Source organism: Haematobia irritans, chromosome 4 (assembly GCF_050003625.1).
Source record: "Haematobia irritans isolate KBUSLIRL chromosome 4, ASM5000362v1, whole genome shotgun sequence".
NCBI classification, from domain to species: domain Eukaryota; kingdom Metazoa; phylum Arthropoda; class Insecta; order Diptera; family Muscidae; genus Haematobia; species Haematobia irritans.
The window spans coordinates 216,701,427-216,723,934 of NC_134400.1; the positions used below are offsets into that span (position 1 = coordinate 216,701,427).

The 22,508-nt window shown below is 31.2% G+C and overlaps 2 protein-coding genes across 5 annotated transcripts in view; both read right to left on the reverse strand.

Moving 5' to 3' along the window:
• LOC142234983 (RNA-binding protein Musashi homolog Rbp6) overlaps nucleotides 1–22,508 on the reverse strand; it is a 1,501,536-nt gene that overhangs the window by 62,140 nt on the left and 1,416,888 nt on the right. For 3 of the 4 annotated variants that reach the window (XM_075306193.1, XM_075306192.1, XM_075306194.1), the window contains exons 11-12: nucleotides 11,523–11,558; nucleotides 7,062–7,145 (exon numbers count right to left, since the gene is read on the reverse strand). In XM_075306193.1, coding sequence (XP_075162308.1) covers nucleotides 7,062–7,145; nucleotides 11,523–11,558 — 120 coding nt within the window. Of the gene's footprint in view, nucleotides 1–5,576; nucleotides 6,019–7,061; nucleotides 7,146–11,522; nucleotides 11,559–22,508 lie in introns of those variants that run through there. The other variant, XM_075306195.1, reaches the window with a different exon arrangement.
• LOC142234986 (uncharacterized) lies at nucleotides 21,534–22,492 on the reverse strand. Its single transcript, XM_075306198.1, has one exon. The coding sequence runs from the start codon at nucleotides 22,397–22,399 to the stop codon at nucleotides 21,650–21,652; it is 750 nt and encodes a 249-aa protein (XP_075162313.1). The 5' UTR covers nucleotides 22,400–22,492; the 3' UTR covers nucleotides 21,534–21,649.

Sequence of the window (22,508 nt, forward strand, 5' to 3'; positions counted from 1 at the left end):
TTCACCAATGTGGTATCACAATGGACTGAATAGTCTAAGTGAGTCTGATACATCGGGCTCCCACCTAACCTATTCTATTAAAATTCTGCGTGCCTATTTTTTTTTCAGAATAACTTTTATTGGCAAATCCTGGATAGACAGAAATTTAAAATTAATTTATTAATTAAATGTCGAATATTTGGTCAGAATCTTTTCTAAATCATTACATATATCAGATACCCTGTCCTAATATTTTGAAGAAGCTTTGAATTCTATTCGCCAACGAAACTTACCCACTGAACCATAAATTAAGTTTTGGATAATATACAGAAAAATATCAACAATTATTAAAAAAGTACAAAAATAACGTTGAATTTTCATATGTGGTATCACTGACTCTACTTTGTCAATGTAAATCTCAGACGATAGACGTTACTTCCCGTATTATAACATGATTAGAGTACAAAAAATTATGAAAAAGTTTTTTTGTAGAAAGGTTCGTATGAATACTCTTGAAAATACTATATTCTTAAACTTTTTCCTGGGTTGGACTGTATTGAGAAAAATTAACAAAAAGAAATACCATTTACAGCCTTAACATTTTCTGTCTGTTTTCTATATGTGTCACATATTCAAGAATAATTGTTACGAAATAAAATCTTGGCTATATATCCTTAATTGAATAATTTTCTAAATGAAAATGAATTTTAGGCTGCTTGAACTATTTTTTACGATTTCTAGTTTGTTTAATGAATTATCTAATGAATAAATCAATACAATTTACAAAAGAAAATTAATATAATAACGAAATGAATGTAGAAATATATTTTTATATGTCTTTCTATAGGTTACTAAAATATTAATTTTGTTTTACCACTTTAGATTTATTACAACCCTCTCCCTCCCATCATTAATCTAAGTGAGTAAGTATATCTATTTGAATACAACAACAAATCCTTGTTGGCTACAAGTATACGACTATATTGATATACGCAAGGATTTGTTAACTAAGAAACAGCTATATTGTGTGAGTATGCTAGATAGAGAGAGAGAGAGAGAGCTAAGTAACACTACAATCATAAAATGTTCTGAGAGGGAGATTATAACTGTGCATAAAGCTAATGCACTGTACTCGACACTACACGAATATAAAGACGATCATATTACTTTGTTTTGATGGCTTAATAGCCAAGCATAACCCGCCGCTCTAAAGAACTATCTCTTCACTATAAAATATTTGTGAGAAAGACTTCTTCATATGAAAATTAAAATTCTCTTTTGGCTAATACACACGCACACATACACTCATACAAATTACTTATCTATGCAGGGTTTATTCTGTTATTATTAGCAGATACAAATCTAATCTAGGCTAAAGTAAGCAAATATGTTTTGCTCAACCATCTATAGCTATGTAAATATTGGTGTATATATATATTCCATTAATATATGCATGACTACGAGAAAGAGAAATAGGGGTTATATAAGAGAGAAAGAGAAATTCAAATGTATTCGTGGATCACTACTCGTACTACCAACAACTACTACGACTACAACTACAAAACGTTGAAATGTTTCCGTTTTGTAACTACTTTTTCAAAAATGTCATCTATTCTAGACTAAACTATTTTAGCTGTTTGCTATTGGAATCAGCTTTCGCCATCTTTTCATCTAGAAAAGAAAATTCCTTTTATTTGTATCCAGTTTATATTTCTCTTTCTTGGCTTGTTGGTTTTGTTTTGAAATTTCTGAAGAGAAGCCAAAGACACACAAACTGAGTTTCATCTGCCTTTCTGCTTGGTACCCAATGATATTGTGTGTAGTGATCGTGCGTTGGTGCGATGATTTCTTTATACTGCAGGGCCTTGACTTTCGATTGGAACACAAACAAATGAAAGCCCTAGTTTTTGTTTGGGGGGGAGATTCGAGCCCTTTGGTAGTACATGTAGAACTTTTATCTGTCTGAGAAGATTGCGATTGTAAGCTGGGGATGTAATTGCTCTATTAAAAATTGTTGATGCCCAGGAATTGCGATTTAATAGCAGCTGTGCGTGTTAAAGCGGTGGCTAAAGGCAGTGTCAAAGCCTGGTGTGGGAATCCTGCTGCCGATGGCTGGGTACCGCCACCAGTACCGGGCCGCCTGCCTGCATTCGTACTACACGTACCAAATGTACTTCTACCGATGCCACAAATTGTTAAGCCTACAATTAATTATCATTTGTTTCGGTTTAAATACAATGGTTAAGAGAAGTATTCTTTTGTGGATATGCCAAGTGATTGTTAGTTGTTACTATATATGGATGTGTTGCTAGGATAAGGGTATATTGTGATATGGCTACTTTTCTTCATCCCTATTTCTGAGAGTTTTTTTTCCTGCTGATTTGATGGATTTAAAACACATGATTGTATATATTTATTTAATATTTCTGTTCAATGAATAGTTTTAGTTTTATAAAAATTGTAATGGAACCCAATGATTTATATTGGAGTGTCAATGGTTTATATTCTAAAAATTTCTAAATAAAAATCAGATATCAACAGAGAAGTTCACTAACTTTGCTAGAGTGTGTGAAAGATAATTTTTTCTCCGATTATTTTCAGCAACATAATTTGGCGTTTTGTCCTTCCTCAAATAGTTTGTCCTATTCGGAGCATGTTCGGTGGATATTGTTAAATCTTTGGATAGTTTCTCCATTATGTACAAGTTATCTCCTAATGCCTCCTCATGATAAAACATAGAATTTTTTTACTTTTTACTTTCGAAAAACAAGAATTGAATTATCGACTGACATTTTTTTTTTTGATTTTATAGAGGCTGCCTATGTTTTAGGTAAAAATAATACTAGTATAATCTGGATGAAATTTGTATAGTAGATGTAAATGGGAAATTATTTGCTTTTATCCTACACAGTAAATATTTTTTCTTATTCAATCGTGATAGCATCAAAAACAGAATTAATAAAGAAATATAGTAGATTAAATAATAAATTGATTTTTTCCGGATTCCTTGAACCAATTAATCGTGATAGCATCAAAAACAGAATTAATAAAGAAAAATATAGTAGATTAAATAATAAATTAAGTTTTTCCGGATTCCTTGAACCAACTAATAATTTAATTGATTGTGGTCGAAAAACTCAATTATTTTTTTATTATTTATTGTATATTCCCTCAGGGGAAATAATTTTCACGTAATTTTACAAGAGTTTATATTTTTCCGATTATGAAAAAATGAACCAATGAATTGTATGAAGCCAATTATATCCGAATACAATTTATAGACTTTTATTTATTTATAGACTTTTATTAATATTTTATATAAAAATGTGATGTAATGTTCACTCATTCTCTTAATTGAATTTATTTTTTTTATTTAATTAGAAAGTTAATTGTACAAATTAATATTTATAATTGAATATGTTTTCAATAATTTTTTTAATTTTCAATTATGTGTTTCAAACTGTTAGGCACACATAATTTTTTTTTCTGATTCAATCACGAAATTAATTGATCCAATTAATTCTTTAATAGAAATGTCTTCAATCACAGAAAATAATTGCAAGTCAATTTAAACAAGTATATACGGCCGTAAATTCGGCCAGGCCGAATCTTATGTACCCTCCACCATGGATTGTGTAGAAACTTCTACGAAAGACTGTCATCCACAACGTAATTACTTGGGTTGTGGTATCTTAAAACTTCTTAACATCGTTTTCTAAATTGTGAGTTAGTCCATACGTAGTAGAGAGTCAAAATTGAAATATAGGGGTCGCTTATATGCGGGCTATATACAATTATGAACTTGATATGGACCAATTTTTTGGGATTGGGGATCGATTTAACTGAGGGCTATATATAACTATAGACCGATATGGACCTTGTACCAAATTTCAACTGACTCGGATGAAATTTGCTTCTCCAAGGGGCTCCAAAACCAAATCTCGGGATCAGTTTATATGGGGGCTATATATGATTATGGACTGATATGGACCACTTTTGGCATGGCTGTTAAATATCATATACTACCACCACGTACCAAATTTCAACCAGATCGGATGAATTTTGCTGCTCCAAAAGGCACCGGAGGTCAAATCTGGGGATCGGTTTATATGGGGGCTATATATAATTATGGACTGATATGAACCAATTCCTGCATGGTTGGTGGATAACATATACTAACATCACGTACCAAATTTCAACTGAATCGGATGAATTTTGCTCTTCCATGGGGCTCCGGAGGTCAAATCTGGGGATCGGTTTATGTGGGGGTTATATATAATTATGGACCGATTTCGACCAATTTTTGCATGGGTTTTTGAGGCCATATATTAACACCATGCACCAAATTTCAACTGAATGAATTTTGGTCTTCCAAGAGGCTCCGGAGGTCAAATCTGGTGATCGGTTTATATGGGGACTATATATAATTATGGACCGATGTGGACCAATTTTTGCATAGTCATTAGAGACCATATACTAACACCATGTACCAAATTTCAGCCGGATCGGATGAAATTTGGTTCTCTTAGAGGCTCCACAAGCCAAATCGGGGGATCGGTTTATATGGGGGCTATATATAATTATGGACCGATGTGGACCAATTTTTGGATGGTTGTTAGAGATCATATGCTGACACCATGTACCAAATTTCAACCGGATCGGATCAAATTTGCTTCTTTTAGAGGATTCGCAAGCCAAATTTGGGGGGCCGTTTATATGGGGCTATACGTAAAAGTAGACCGATATGGCCCATTTGCAATACCATCCGACCTACATCAATAACAACTACTTGTGCCAAGTTTCAAGTCGATAGCTTGTTTCGTTCGGAAGTTAGCGTGATTTCAACAGACGGACGGACGGACATGCTCATTTCGACTCAGAATTTCACCACGACCCAGAATATATACTTTATGGGGTCTTAGAGCAATATTTCGATGTGTTACAAACGGAATGACAAAGTTAATATACCCCCATCCCATGGTGGAGGGTATACAAATGTATTGATCCAATTTAAAGGATATTTGATGCTATTAATTTTGTGATTGATATTTGTTTCAATTAAAAAATTTGTTGAATCAATTAAATTTTTAATTGAATATTTTTTTAGAACTCAATTAAGTCTTTAGTTGGAAGGAATTTCTTGAAAATTTTTTCTGTGCACATGAAGATCAGTTTAACATAAGTTTTTGTCTTCAGGTAAGCCAGTTTTGAATTTGGATTATTATTTAATATAGAAATCGATTTCAGTATGTGAGAATCAATCTCAATATATCTGGGTTAACCATTGATACTCAGTATTGAATTGTGAAATAATTACTAAGCCATCATATATAGTTCTTATATATACGTATGGTCCGATTTTACTTTGTGGTTACCTACAATCTCAAAATATCTAAATTAACCATTGACACTCATTATTGAATTTTGAAGTAATAATTAGGAGAATGATATTAACTAAATTAAAATAAAAATGATTTGAAATAATATTGAACATCTTTTTTTATTTTGATGCATTAAAATAAAAACAGTGTAGGCGGATAAAATATATATAGAAAGTGTTGTGTACTAAACCCTGTTTAAAGAAATAATATTGACTATTTATTTGCTGTATAGAAAAAAACAATTTTATTTATTAAAAATTATATTAAAAAATACAAGAAAATATTTGTAAATTTATTTAAATAAAAAAAACTAAAACAATAATCATTATTATATTATAGTATTTAATATATAACTGTTTGGTGAAGTGCAATTTATATGTAAGTTTTCTTCAATATCTTTGGCGATGGAAATTTACAATAAGAAGAAGAAAAGAAAATAAAAGACTATTAATTTGAAAAACATATGGCTTTCGAAACTTATGTCTATATGAAATAACAACTAAAATAAAATAGAAAAAAAAAAATATTTTACGTTTGTATCTCTCTTTTTTACTTTAAATAAATAAAACTGGAAAGTTTTAAGCTGTTGTTGTGGGTGGAGCCATCATATAATCACCAAATAAAAAACGATTTTCCGGGACTACACTCATGACACCGGCTACGGCATGAAGACAAAACAAAGCAGCGAAGAAATTAAAAAAGGCCAGCCATGAAAAACCAAAAAATGAAAAGAAAAAGAGAGAAAGAAAGAAAAAGTAGATTTTGGCTCATTATCATTATCGTCATTGTAATGATTAAGGGATATTAGTAGGGATTCCATAAATGATGAGTGTTAGTTTTACACACACACACACAAAGACAAAACATTTAAGGTGATAATATTAGGGATTAAAATTAATTTGAATAAAAAATCCAGTAATAAGTGTAGTCCCGAGCAAAAGGATTTTTGTTTACAAGTACACACACACGCAAACAAAAATTTTGAGAGAAGTAATTCTTTAATGGGGGCTGAGAACAAAACTTGTCCAAAAATCTTTATATAATTTAATTTTAATTTCATAATAAATTAAGCTTATTTAGAAACTAAAAATTCCGTAATTTTTTTTTAACATTTCATAATTTTATTTTGTTCTTCTTGATTATTGTTATAAAAAAGATGCTCAACATTTTTCAAATTCTTTAATATTACTCTGCAGGATATTGATGCGGAGATTAAAAAACAAAAGATTCCTTTAATTTTTTATGATTGGTGGATAGGTTTAAGAAATTATATAATTCATGAATGATTTCAGGTTTTAGCTCTTATTAGTAAAAAACAGATGTTTAAAAATATTGGTCTTTTCAAAAAATATTGTTTTATTTTGTTTAGTAGTGTTATTTATTTGTCTTAAAGCGTGCATCAAGCATTTGTTATATTAATATTGATTTTTGTTTATTTAGTATTTAGAAGAATAGAAGAAAAAAATATTATCCGAAATTATAAATCAAATTTTAAAAAGCCAAACATTTTTTCTGTTTTATTCACAAAATACATAGAATAGAGATAATGGGCCAATATTGAAAGTTTAGTTCTTGATTCCCTTATTTGATTTTGAAATATATTTTTTTTTCATTATTTATATGGTCAATGTCTTTGGGTAGTTAGAGTTGGGATTTACTTGTAACGACATCACAAATTAAATTTATTAATGGAAGACTTACCAGTAGGATAGGGCAAACCAAAGCTGGGATAACCCGAATAGCCACGACCAGCTGCATAGGCAGCATAAGCAGCCGCTGGAAAGCCTGCAAACGAAAATAAAAATGTGCTATTAGAATCAGTGAGAAAATGGTAAAATTAGGGGCGTCCTAATGCTACACCCTACAGAGAAACTCACAGAAATGCTAAATGTCAATTAAAAATATTTTTGATAATATACAAAAATAAAATACAAAATCATTAAATTATTAATGTGATCATTTAATTTTGTATCGAAATGGATCAACTAGTTTCGTCATTCAAACCAAAAATGGTAAATCGATCAAGAGTTATAAGTCCATCTACCTCCCCCCTGTATCTATGTATGCATTGAGATATTAGTATGAGACTCAATTGAGAACAGACAGACACCTGCCTTTCCGTCCATGTAAGGCATTCTTGCTTCGTCAAATCAGCGTCGATTTGGCCTAATAATTGGCTTTAGTATAGTCTTAGCCCATTTATCTTCTATAGGTAAGTAAATTTAGACCACACTTTATGACGCCCCAGATTTCGTATAATGCATACATATTTAGGGTAGCTGATATGTAATGCAATAAAGTGAAACGCTATATGTTTTAAAATTTTATTGTTCAAAATCAAAAAAAAAAACAACGTTGAAAATAACATTAAATTTTAAAATCAATTATCACAAAGCCATACAACGCTGCTCGAAAGTTGCACTGAGGAATTACCGTCGAAGCACATTGCGGTAAAGCCACTTAGAGAAGCTTTGAAACGCTCAGAAATATCAAGATTTCTAAGAGGTGATAATACAACTTCGAAAACTCTTTGGTGTTTGGTCGTATCTGGGATTGAACCCATGACCAAAATATAATCTATAAAATTTTGAAGAAAATTTTACCAAAAAGCTACCAAACCATAAAGTCTTGTTTTGCAAAATTTAATTTCTATAGAAAATTTTGTCAAAATTTTATTTCAATAGAAAATTTTTTCAAATATTTATTCCCATAGAAAATTTTGTCAAAATTTTATTTCCATAGAAAATTTTGTCAACATTTTTTTCTATAGAAAATTTTGTCAACATTTTATTTCTATAGAAAATTTTATCAAAATTTTATTTCTATAGAAAATTTATCAAAATTTTATTTCTATAGAAAATATTGTCAAAATTTTATTTCTATAGAAAATTTCCTCAAAAATTTTTATAGACAATTTTATTAAAATTTTATTTCTATAGAAAATTTAGTCAAAATTTTATTTTTATAGACAATTTTGTCAAAATTTTATATCTATAAAAAATTCTGTCTAAATTTTATTTATAAAAAAATTTTCTCAAAATTTTATTTCTATAGAAAATTTTGTCAAAATTTTATTTCTATAGAAAATTTTGTAAAAATTTTATTTCTATAGGAAATTTTGTCAAAATTTTATTTATATAGAAAATTTAGTCAAAATTTTATTTTTATAGACAATTTGATTAAAATTTTGTTAAAATTTTATTTCTATAGAAAATTTTGTAAAAATTTTAATTCTATAGAAAATTTTGTCAAAATTTTATTTCTATAGAAAATTTTGTCAATATTTTATTTCTATAGAAAATTTTGTCAAAATTTTAATTCTATAGAAAATTTTGTTAAAATTTTATTTCTATAGAAAATTTTGTCTAAATTTTATTTATAAAAAAAATTTTGTCAAAATTTTATTTCTATAGAAAATTTTGTCAAAATTTTATTTCTATAGAAAATTTTGCCAAAATTTTATTTCTATAGCAAATTTTGTCAAAATTTTATTTCTATAGAAAATTTTGTAAAAATTTTATTTCTATAGAAAAATTAGTCAGCATTTTATTTCAATAGAAAATTTTGTCAAAATTTTATTTCAATAGAATATTTTGTCAAAATTTTATTTCTGTAGAAAATTCTGTCTAAATTTTATTTGTAAAAAAATTTTGTCAAAATTTTATTTCTATAGAAAATTTTGTAAAAATTTTATTTCTATAGAAAATTTTGTCAAAAGTTTATTTCTATAGAAAATTTTGTCAACATTTTATTTCTATAGAAAATTTTGTCAAAATTTTATTTCTATAGAAAATTTCCTCAAAAATTTATTTATATAGAAAATTTAGTCAAAATTTTATTTTTATAGACAATTTTATCAAAATTTTATTTCTATAGAAAATTTTGTCAAAATTTTATTTCTATAGAAAATTTTGTCAAAATTTTATTTCTATAGAAAATTTTGTAAAAATTTTATTTCTATAGAAAATTTTGTAAAAATTTTATTTCTATAGAAAATTTTGTCAAGATTTTATTTCCATAGAAAATTTTGTAAAAAAAAAAAACAACAATAACAAACAAAGCGAATGAATGATGAATGATAGAGGAGCACGCTCAAAAACAAACCCAGCCCACTACATTCAAATCGGTGATTTGAGTTTGGCAAAGAAAAAGAGATATGCTTGCAAATTTGGAAGGTTCAAGTGTAGTTCACTTTGGTTCGAGTGAATTACCCGAATTTATTCTGATAATTGGTTGATAGTTTTGCTGCAGGTAGAGGATGCTGATGAGGAATGTGGTAATTCCGAAACAGCTGTACATCCAACCATTTTGCAGTCTATATGGCTTTGCCCAAATAAATTTGACAAGCATACTTTTCCGCTGTTGGTTAAGCTACACTTGTAGTTTAGTCAATGCATGGTTTTAAGCTGAAATCAAAAACAACAATAATGAGTGCAGAGAAAAGCAAGAATAACAAACAAAATGAAAAAATTTTATTTCCATAGAAATTTTTGTCAAAATTTTATTTCTATAGAAAATTTTGTCAAAATTTTATTTCCATAGAAATTTTTGTCAAAATTTTATGTCTATAGAAAATTTTGTCAAAATTTTATTTCTATAGAAAATTTTGTCAAAATTTTATTTCCGTAGAAAATTTTCTTTCTATAAGAAAATAAAGATAATAGATAGAAAATTGTGAATTACCTTTTAGTTGGACAGGGATATTTTGCAAAATCTAACAAATCATCAGGAATTCTACCAATCTACCAAAAAGTAACAAATCTACCATTTTTGGTAGAATTCCACCAACTGTGGCAACCGTGCCCATGACCCTTAGGCGGGCATGCTAAACTTTAGATTAGGTTAATAAAGCAAATAAATAAAGCAATGGATGCTTTGATAGTTTTGAGTGCCATCCTTAGTCCTTACTTTTTAGAGCCACAAAAAAACTCCATTTAGGATATGAACCACCTTTTTCAACCCGTTCTTTGTTAGTACGATAGTGCTGAGTCCTATTATAATGTCCTCGGTCTGCTTTCTAAATGTTTTGTCTGTTTGTCCCAGGGCTTCAATAGCATTTTGTTCATTTTCTTAGTAATAGTTATTTTGAATTTATTTTGACCCCACGATCGTTGAATATAAGCGGGGAAGGTCAATCGGACGTTACGGCAGCTCACACCATTACGTCAGATGAAAATTTACACCTTCGATAGGTGTAAATTTTCATCTGACGTCTTTGGTAAGTAAACCTGATTATTGTGTTTTTGATCACATGCTGCCCAATGTGGAATGGCTTCACATTGCAGGGATCCAAATTTCGTAACTAGCCACTTTCGTGCAAGTGAAGGAACTCCTTGGAACTTCAATGGCTTAAGTTCATGCTCAACATGTGTCGCGATATGTTCAGCTCATCAACAAGTGTTCCATCACTGGCCTTCACATTTCGAACAAAAAGATTTATTCACATTTTAATACTAGAGGGCTTAACGATAGTCACTTGTGGTTTTCCATCCAAATATAAAGCAATCACACTATCAAGCATGAAATCCATTATGAATAAATGTATTTCTCAACGAAATACATCAAAATGCTTTTGTAAGTAGTAAACATATAAAATGACCTGTCACTGGAATAAATCTATCAGCTGGCTTTCACAGAGTGGTTTAGACAAGATAATGGTTCGGTTAGGTTAGATGGCAGCCCGATGTATCAGGCTCACTTAGACTATTCAGTCCATTGTGATACCACAGTGGTGAACTTCTCTCTTATCACTGAGTGCTGCCCGATTCCATGTTAAGCTCAATGACAAGGGACCCCCTTTTTATAGCCGAGTGCGAACGGCGTTCCATTTAGCAGTGAAACCACTTAGGGAAGCTTTGAAACACTCAGAAATGTCACCATCATTACTGAGGTTGGGTACTCCACCGCTGAAAAACTTTGTGGTGTTCGGTCGAAGTAGGAATCGAACCCACGACCTTGTGTATGTAAGGCGGGCATGCTAACCATTGCACCACGGTGGCTCCCGTGGCAAAATAATAGCTTGAAGTTGGTTGAAATACATATCGGTATATAGTAACAAAATTACATGCGGACTCAAGGAAACTTGATTACTCGTCTATTTCCATTTTGCTCACTTTATCCTTTTTTTTGTGTGGAATGAAATTATAAATAATATCGACTTACCTTCGGGTAATGTCCCCAGGCCCCACATAATGTTGTCTGCATAGTCCATAGTTCACACATCAATTCACCGGGGGAGACAATAAACAAAACCAATACATAAATGTAGGAGGAAAAACCGGAAGGAAGAGAAGAAAATAAAGAAAAAGAAACTTAATACAATTGCCATTAAAAGTTCTCGTTTTGTTTTGTTTCAATAAAATGTTTTTCTTGTTTGTGGTTATTTCAGTTTAAGGGATTATTATAACAATGAATCATAAATATGTAAGTAAATACTATGCAGTAATTATAAGAGAAAAGGTTAAATATTTTGTTTATGGAAAAAAAGTTGTTTCGAATTGAGAAATAATAATAGAATAATACAGCTAAAGTTATTTGAGTTGGTCTGCTTTCTGTTTTTTTGTTTTCTAAACATTGATAGATAAATGAGTGTTTTAGTTTGTATAGATCGATTAACTAAAAGTAGTTTTTGTATTTTTGTTTAACTAATTCGCACTATTACAATATTATGTTTCACTAGAAAAAAAAAGAAAAAAAAATATTGGAAAAAATTGAATTGGTTAAATGACATGGTAAATCAATATGACACTAACCCCCATTTTCAGGAAGCTCCGTTAGTGCTACGTTAGCTAACGAACTTTTAAACCGTACTGTGGACATGTCTTTCATCTTGCCTATATATTCCATATGCCGGTTAGGAACTTAACTACTAAAAAATTTTCAGTTAAAGTTAATCGGAGAGAATATATTTCGATTTTACTTTCTGTTAATTGGGAGTTAAAGTCTAACGGAGATATATGCAATTGGCCGTAAAGGTGTTTTTTTCGTACAGATAATAAAATGTTTGGTGGGGTTGGCAATATGTAACTGGTTCTAATAACTTTACAGATTAACAAAATTTTCTATAGAAATAAAATTTTCACAAAATTTTCTATAGAAATAAAATTTTCACAAAATTTTCTATAGAAATAAAATTTTGACAAAATTTTCCATAGAAATAAAATTTTGGTACATTATTTTTGGCTAGAGTGACAACCATGATTATGAACCGATATGGACCAATTTTTGTGTAATTGGAGATCCGCTATATATAACTATAGGCCGATATGGACCAATTTTGGTATGGTTGTTAGCGCCCATATACTAAAACCACGTTCCAAATTTGAAACGGATCGGATAAATTTTGCTCCTCCAAGAGGTTCCGGAGGTGGAGAACGGTTTATATGGGGGCTATATATAATTATGGACCGAAGGGGACCAAGCGTGGTTTTTAGAGACCATATACCAGGTTAGGTTAGGTTATGTGGCAGCCCGATGTATCAGGCTTACTTAGACTATTCAGTCCATTGTGATACCACAGTGGTGGTATCACAATGTCCGAGTCCGAACGGATGAAATTTGTTTCTCTTAGAGACTCGGCAAGCCAAATGTGTGGATCGGCTTATGTGGGGGCTATATATAATTATGAACCGATGTGGACCAATTTTTGCATGGTTTTTAGAGACCATATACCAACACCATGTACATATTTCAGGCGGATCGTATGAAATTTGTTTCTCTTTGAGGCTCCGCAAGCCAAATCTGGGGATCGGCTTATGTGGGGGCTACATATATAGGTTCGGTTAGGTTATGTGGCAGCCCGATGTATCAGGCTCGCTTAGACTATTCAGTCCATTGTGATACCACATTGGTGAACTTCTCTCTTATCACTGAGTGCTGCCCGATTCCATGTTAAGCTCAATGACAAGGGACCTCCTTTTTATAGCCGAGTCCGAATGGCGTTCCACATTCCAGTGAAACCATTAGAGAAGCTTTGAAAACCTCAGAAATGTCACCAGCATTACTGAGGTGGGATAATCCACCGCTGAAAAACTTTTTGGTGTTCGGTCGAAGCAGGAATCGAACCCACGACCTTGTGTATGCAAGGCGGGCATGCTAACCATTGCACCACGTTGACTCCCGGGGGGGGGGGGGGGGGGGGGGGCTATATATAATTATGAATCGATGTGGAAAAATTTTTGCATGGATATTAGAGACCATATACCAGCACCAAGTTCCAAATTTAAACCGGATTGGATGAAATTTGCTTCTCTTAGAGACACCCTCCTGTAAAATTGAGTTCTTAGACTTATGGGGTTTTGTCATCCACATCCACACATTTATTTCAAATAATCAAATTTTTAATTTTAAGTCAGTTAAGAAAGTAATTGAATATAGTTAAATTTTTGTTGTTGTTTTTGATCTCAGCTTAAAGCCATGTATTGACTAAACTACAAGTGTAGCTTAACCAACCAACTTGTCAAATTTATTTGGGCAAAGCCCTATAGACTGCAAGATGGTTGGATGTACAGCTGTTTCGGAATTACCACATTCCTCATCAGCATCCTCGGCTACTGCCTAAAACAAATTTGCAAGCATATCTCTTTTCCTTTGCCAAACTCAAATCATCGATTTGAGAAGCCAACAATAACAAACAAAACGAATGAAGATAGAGGAAGCACGCTCAAAAACAAACCCAGCCATTTACATTCAAATCGATGATTTGAGTTTGGCAAAGGAAAAGAGATATGATTGCAAATTTGTTTTAGGCAGTAGCCGACTATCAAACCCCTTTTTCGGAAGATTCAAGTGTAGTTCACTTTGGGTTGAGTGAATTACCCGAATTTATTCTGATAATTGGTTGATAGTTTTGCTGCAAGTAGAGGATGCTGATGAGGAATGTGGTAATTCCGAAACAGCTGTACATCCAACCATCTTGCAGTCTATAGGGCTTTGCCCAAATAAATTTGACAAGCATACTTTTCCTCTGTTGGTTAAGCTACACTTGTAGTTTAGTCAATGCATGGCTTTAAGCTGAGATCAAAAACAACAATAACGATTGAAGAGAAGCCAACAATAACAAACAAAACGAATGAAGATAGAGTTCAATTTTTTATTAAAAAAATAAATTGTGTTTTGCAGTCATCATCAATTAAATTGTTTATTGAATCAATGAAAAAATAAATTGATATTTCCTAATGAAAAATTAATATTTGCTAAAATATTTTAATCAAGTATTTTTTTATGCCCAATTAAACATCTCAATTAAAAATTAATCCGATCAATTAATTTCGTGTTTGAATCAGAAAACAGTTATTTTGTGTGTGCGGCCTAGTTCCATAGTGACCACAGAGAAGAAATTTCACGGACATTTTTCCAATTAAAGCCTTAATTGAGTTTTAAATAAAATTCAATTAGTATTAAATGATTCAACAAATTTTTTAATTGAAACTAAAATCACAAAAAATAATGGTATCAATTAATTTATTAATTGGACCAAATAATTTTTATGTTGATCTGTTATGGAATTTTTTAATTAATACTATATTTTTGTGATTGAAGGCATTTCAATTAAAAAATTAACAGGATCAATTAATTTCGTGATTGAATTAGAAAAAAAAAACATTTTATGTGTATTTAATAAAAGAATTCAGCAGCTAATTTCTTTGGTAAGAAGAAAATGTTTTACCTTCTTTAAAGTCAAGTTGATTAACCATGTCTTTCCTTAACCATGTGACATTAAATGTCTTTGCTTTAAGTATATATCTCACATTTCACTCAATATTCTCTACGCACACATACACACGCACACACATACAGACATAGACATTGAGTTACGTTTACGTTACAATACGTTTACAAATTGTTACAAAGTTACATATTTAACGTTGACTTATTGGCTAATTATGTTAGAGTAAATACTTCATCACTAAGTTTTAATATAAAAGTACACTAAAAGTTATTGGCTCTGCATTTTATGTGGTCTAAAATAACTTCTCTTTTTTCTTGTTTTTTTTTTTTTGTAATGGTTTTCTTTCACTACGGCAGAGTTGTTATGAACTAGTTTTTCGTTTTGTTATTCGATTGTATTTGATTTGGTTCTGGTTTCTTTATCTACTCTGGACTAAAGTTTTAAAATTTTGTTGCCTGGTGGTTTTGATTTGACCATATATTTCTCTGTTTTTTTTTTTTTTTTTTGTAGAATTTCAAGACTAGAAACCAAATCATTTCTCTAGAAATGTAAATAGGTGGTATTATAAACTATAAATGACACTTAAGGCTAAGTAATAAATAATTTGTGTGTTTTTCCTCAAGGAAAAACTTCTATGACAATTTTGTTTTGCCTTTTTTTTCTGTTGACTAAGCTAACTGAAGCTGGGAGAAATGGAAACTTTTCTAATAAAAGTTTTCATTATTCCTCACTTCTTTTATATAGAACTAAAACTAATTATTATAAAATTTTAAATCTAATGGTATATATATGACAATTTTAAATAGAGTATAAATGTTTGAAAAATAAAAAACTCTAAACACACACATTTATAATTGCTTGAAAAAAGAAATTAAAATGTTTATATATGGGGAGCCGTTTTGTGAAAAGTTAGATAATCGGTCTAGTAATATGAAAAAATATACTACAACTCAAAAAAATTTATTAAAAACTTTTCCAGATTTGAAATTAGATGTAAAAATTAAATTTTAAACTCTATTGAAAACACAAAAAATAAAGGAAATTAACAAAATTTCATAACAAGTTAAAATCCTGTTTCATACGATGTTATCTATAGGTTGATTAAAATTCCATTGGTTGCATTCTTCGTTTTATTTTGCAAAAAAAAAAAAAAATAAATAAATAAATAAAAATAAAACATCCGCTTATTTCTCATGTTGCAATCATGATAAGGTCCTTTGTTGTAGTTGTTCATGGTTCATACATCCGTGTTGCTCTATTATGAAAATTGTAGATGTTGTTGCCTTTAATTGGCTCTCATTCTCTCTCTTGTGCTTTCGGTTCAAGTTGTGTTGTAGTAAAATTTTTTTTATGGTTGCTATTTGTTAATTGTTAATTAAAATTGCGGGAGCAAATGAAACAAAACAAAAACCTTCAACTAGGTCTTTGTTTGCAGCATAATTTTTGTATCTTTTTCTATTTTCATACGGGAGATGTAGTAAGGTATATGATGGATATATAATTACCCATTTAATATTAAATGAACTGAAAAACAAAAAAAAAATAAATTTTAAAACTTAAATTGCCCAGAAAAAAACAACAAACAGGTCAAAAACTTGGATTTGGAGAGTACTAATAGGCCGCATCAAAGTAAAGTAACTTTAAAAACACACACAAATATGCCTCTCATTATTATTTGTTCAGAGTCAGCTCGTCCGTGCGCCCGGCATCTGGTGAAAGTGGAATTTTTTATGAGACATTCGACTGGAAAAATGTCTAGTTCATTGGATTCACCTCAAAGACAAAGTGTCTCATAATACAATACAAAGAAGTATATACGGCCGTAAGTTCGGCCAGGCCGAATCTTATGTACCCTCCACCATGGATTGCGTAGCAACTTCTACTGTCATCTACAATCGAATTAATTGGGTTATGGTATCTTACTATAACTATAGACCGATATGGATCTAGTTAGGCATGGTTTTTAGCGGCCATACACTAGCACAATGTACCAAATTTCAACTGACTCGGATGAAATTTGCTCTTCCAAGTGGCTCCAAAACCAAATCTCGGGATCGGTTTATATGGGGGCTATATATGATTATGGACTGATATGGACCACTTTTGGCAGGGTTGTTAAATATCATATACTAACATCACGTACCAAATTTGAACCGAATCGGTTGAATGTTGCTCTTCCACGAGGCTCCGGAGGTCAAATTTGGGGATCGGTTTATATGGGGGCTATATATAATTATGGACCAATGTGGACCAATTTTTGCATGGTTGTTAGATACCAATATATTAACACCATGTACCTACACAGTCTTACACAAGTTTACATACGGTTTAAGAAATTGTATTTTCTTTAATTAATAAAATATAATAAAATATGCATATATATGCTGTAGATTTTGTAAATTAACTTGAAAAACAAAGTATTTGTCAATATTCAAGAAGATTTTTTTAGTCTGGATTATAAACAACAACAAGAAACATGTTTAGTTATAAGGTAAAAACCTCAAGGGTATGTAAACTTATGTGAGACTGTGTAATTTCAAACGGATCGTAGGAAATTTGCTTCTATTAGACGCTCTGCAAGCCAAATCTGGGGATCGGTTTATATGGGGGCTATATATAATTATGGACCGATGTGGACCAATTTTTGCATGGTTGTTAGAGATCATATCCTGACACCATGTACCTAATTTCAAACGGATCGTAGGAAATTTTCTTCTATTAGACGCTCAGCAAGCCAAATTTGGGGATCGGTTTATATGGGGGCTATATATAATTATGGACCGATGTGGACCAATTTTTGCATGGTTGTTAGAGACCCTATACTAACATCATGTACAAAATTTCAGCCGGATCGGATGAAATTTGCTTCTCTTAGAGGATCGGCAAGCCAAATTTGGTGGTCCGTTTATATGGGGGCTATACGTGAAAGTGGACCGATATGGCCCATTTGCAATACCATCTGACCGACATCAATAACAACTACTTGTGCCAAGTGCCAAGTTTCAAGTCGATAGCTTGTTTCGTTCGGAAGTTAGCGTGATTTCAACAGACGGACGGACGGACGGACATGCTCAGGTCGACTCAGAATTTCACCACGACCCAAAATATATATACTTTATGGGGTCTTAGAGCAATATTTCGATGTGTTACAAACGGAATGACAAAGTTAATATACCCGCCATCCTATGGTGGAGGGTATAAAAAATGTGGACTATATTCATTGATAAGAGAAAGACTGAGTCACAAAAGCTTACATAAGAAATGTTGACGTTTTACATCGCCGACAATTTTTGATGACGTCCACGCACGTTTGCCATAGTTGGTAGAATTCTACCAAAACTGGTAAATTTTTCTTGACGTTTTGGTAGATTTTGCAAAACATTATTCTCCTATTACTACAAAAAGATACTTTGATTTTCTATAGAAATTTTTGATAGAAATAAAATTTTGACAAAATAAAAATTTTTTAAATATGGTAGATTTATGGTAAAATTTTCTTTAAATTTCGGTATATTATTTTTGGCACGAGTGGCAACCGTGCGTCCACGTTGACTTGCTATTAAATATAAATAAGCTTGCTGCGAAAAATAAAAAAAAAAAATCTTTCATCAAAACTAATTCAATACTATAAATTTATAATAATTTTGCAAAAATTATGTACGTGATGATATGAAAAATATTTCAATTTCCATTAAAGATAAGTTGTACGATTTATCTCATAGAGGTTCGTATACTTTTAATTTGATATTTTAATGGATAATTGTGCCAAGCCGGATAATTGTGCGTACATTTCAAATGAATGAATGAAATTCAAAAATAAATTTCATACACAGAAAAAAATTTCACATAAATTTTTCCAAATTAAAGTCTTAATTGAGTTGTAAAAAATATTGAATATTTTTCAATTAAATTTTTACATTGAAACAAAAATCAATTCACTTTTTTAATTGACTTTCAATTATATTTTTAATTGATACTATCAAGTCTGTGATTGAAGACATTTCAATTAAAAAATTAATTGAATCAAATAATTTCGTGATTGAATCAGAAAAACAAATTTTTGTGTGTATGGAAAGAATATTCTCCATTGCAATTTAAAATTACAATTTTATTGTAGCGCCATATCACTGAACCTAGCACGGCTCAGAATCTTTCAAGGTTAATTAAACCTGAGTTTCGTAGGTATTCTTTAGTCGGCTTGAAAATACTCGTATCCAACATTTAAAATCAGTCAGACCGAATATTGGCATTCAAATATTGGCATAATATAAATTGATCCAATAAAAATTTTTTTTCCAAATATTTGAGAAGACAATCAGGAGATCGTTTAAATTGGTCTACAAAAAGGGGTGTACAAAAAATTTTGGGCATTTTTTTTACTAATTTTATGACGTGTAATAATGGGTTAACACGGTTCCTAAAAAAATTATTAATAATAATTATTTAATGATTGTCTAAGGATCTCATTTACCCTTTTTTTAATTTAAACGGGTGATTATATATCCAAGAGTATTTGTGCCAATACCTACATCCTTCCCATATGCATAATTTTTATTTTAATTGTTTGAATAATCTAACAAAACAATACTCGTGTCCAGCATTTAAAATCAGTCAGACCGAATATACTAAAGGTCATATATTGGCATTATATAAATTGATCCTATAAAATTTTTTTTTTTCAAAATATTTGAGAAGACAATCAGGAGATCGATTAAAAGGGGTCTACAGAAAGGGGTGTAAAAAAAATGTTGGGCATTTTTTTTTACTAATTTTATGACGTGTAATAATGGGTTAACACGGTTCCTAAAAAATTATTAATAATAATTATTTACTGATTGTCTAAGGGTCTCATTTGCCCTTTTTTAATTTAAACGAGTGATTGTATATCCAAGAGTATTTGCGCCAATACCTACATCCTTCCCAAATGCATAATTTTTATTTTCATTGTTTGAATAATCTAACAAAACCAATTCATTTTTGTACACCTAATATTAGTTTTCAAAGAAACAAAAAAATCAACAGCAGAGAGAGAGATTAGTCTAAAGAAAAAAGTTAAAAAAAATAAAGTTTGTTTAAAACTACTTTCTTTGTATACCACACAGAATTTCTGCTCACAATTTAGTTTTACATCATTTTTAAATTATCAGCTACATTCTTAGAGACTACCAGCAGATATAATTGGTATTAGGAAAAAAAAGGAGATTAAAAAATTTTCCATAAAAAAATGGCAATTATCAAATAAATTGTTTTACAATAAAATTCTGCTTAATTGGAGTTATACTACTTACATAGATTTGAGTCTAATGTTCATCGGTAGTTTTAGCTTCTAAAGAAAATTTTAATTAAGTTTTGTTGTTTTGTGTAGAATTGGATTGAATATTGATTTTGTTTTTGTTTTGGTTAATTAACCTAGGGAATTTCTACAAAATTCATGACAATTTTAGACCATGATTAACCCAAATGGGTAACTAAATCTCCTAGAGAGGGTTATTAGTTTTTATGCTGTTTTCGTATTTTACATTTTTTTGTTAGATATATGTTTTTTGTTTTTTTTTTTTCGTTGTCTGAGACTGATAAAAAGACAATCTTAAAGGCTAGATATGATTTATGATATATTAGAAAAGCTAAGTTTTCTTTTAGGTATTTCTGTTTTATTGTTAATAAAGAAGAATGATTTTTCATTAAAAGTTTTTGATGTGTATAATTTCAATGGCATTTGCAGTTTTAACAGAATATGGTTGTTTGTGGTTATTGAATAAACACTTGCAAGGCCACCATTGCGTATGATTAACAGCTACACGTATTACAATGAATTATCATACGCCACAGTGTCCAGCTATAATATAAATTGTACTCAATAGTTGTTGCTTTTTAATCCTTATTATTATTGTTGTTGTTTTTTACTTTAACGTAATGAAAAATCATTCTCCTTTATATACACAAATCGATAGGCGATCATCTATTGTATTTTGTTTTATTATTACGTTAACGTATGATCAAATAAGTGTTACGTTTATATGCTAAGCGACTTTACGTTACGTTATACATATATAATTGAAATATTTAAAAGATACAAAAGTAAAGGTGGTCCTTAGTGTCTAAGACCATAGGTATATACTGTTTGATATGATTTCAACACATATATTGAAGGATCCTAATAATAATTCTTTAGGTTGTTTTTTTCAATTAATTTTGTTTTTTTTTCGATTTTCATTACAACTAAATTTTCTGGTATATCTAAATGTTTATGTAGACAAAACACAATATGTTACTTTTTTTCCTTTCCAATTATTATTATTATTATTATTTTTTTATAAATTTATATGTACCATTTGTATATATCTAATATTTTTCATGATCGTTAATTATAGAGCGAGAGTAAATATAATAATTTTTATCTAAACCTAGAAATTGTTATCGATTACATAGTACATTATCGTTTATTACAGTTAAACAAAACCTAAATATGTTAATGACAAAGTGTGAAAAATAGTTTGGTTTTTCGAGAATTAATTTTTATAATAGACATATTTCCTGTGGAAATTGGGAGGGGGACATGTTTGACGATTTCTTAGCGAATTTATGGACGTGTCAGATGTGTGAGCACTGCCGTAGCTGGTCAGATTCCGAGAGTATTTGCACCCGGCAATTGATATAACGTTGCTGTGGACATATCTAGACCGGGTACCGAGAGTAAATCACCCAACGGATATGATAATGCAGCCGCTGATGCCGCTGTGGCAGGTCTCAAGTGATTTTGGGTCACTGGAGCTGCAGCAGCAGCGGCAGCAGCTGCATTAGCCAAGGTATTTGCATTGGCTGTGGGATGTCGTAGATGTGTGGCAGCTGCAGCTGCCAGCAGACGTTTATAACCCATCATTGCAGCAGCATCATATAGAGCTGATGCTTGCTGATTTTGAGCCGCAGCAGCTGCAGCATATTGTAGCAAAGAGGGACCAGTAACAGCTGTGGCATTGGGATTTGCTGCCGCAGCAGCAGCTGCAGCTGCTCCCAATGGTAGAAAAGCATGGGGTTGGGCTGCACCAGCTGCAGCTGCGGCTGCCACAGCATTGGCCAACGATTGTTGTTGCTGTTGTTGTTGTTGTTGCTGCTGCTGAGCTTGTTGCTGTTGATTAGCAGCAGCAGCAGCGGCGGCGGCTGCAGCAGCTGCAGCTGCCGCCGAAAAATGTGTGGGCAAAGGATATGGTGTGTAACGCAGCGAAGCCGATGTTGAGGGCCCAGTTGTAGTGGCGGTGCTACCAAATACTCCCGAATGTGTGTGGGCATGTGAATGATGCGGATGGTGGTGATGATGATGATGCTGATGTGAGTGAGGATGTGCAGCAACAGATGTGCCAGCAGCTGTCATTGCCAAACTATTGCCAATAACACCGGCAGCAGCCGCAGCCGCACCAGCACCACCAACACCACCAGCAGTAGCGGCTGTGTTAGCATTATTGCTCCAAACTACCAACTCA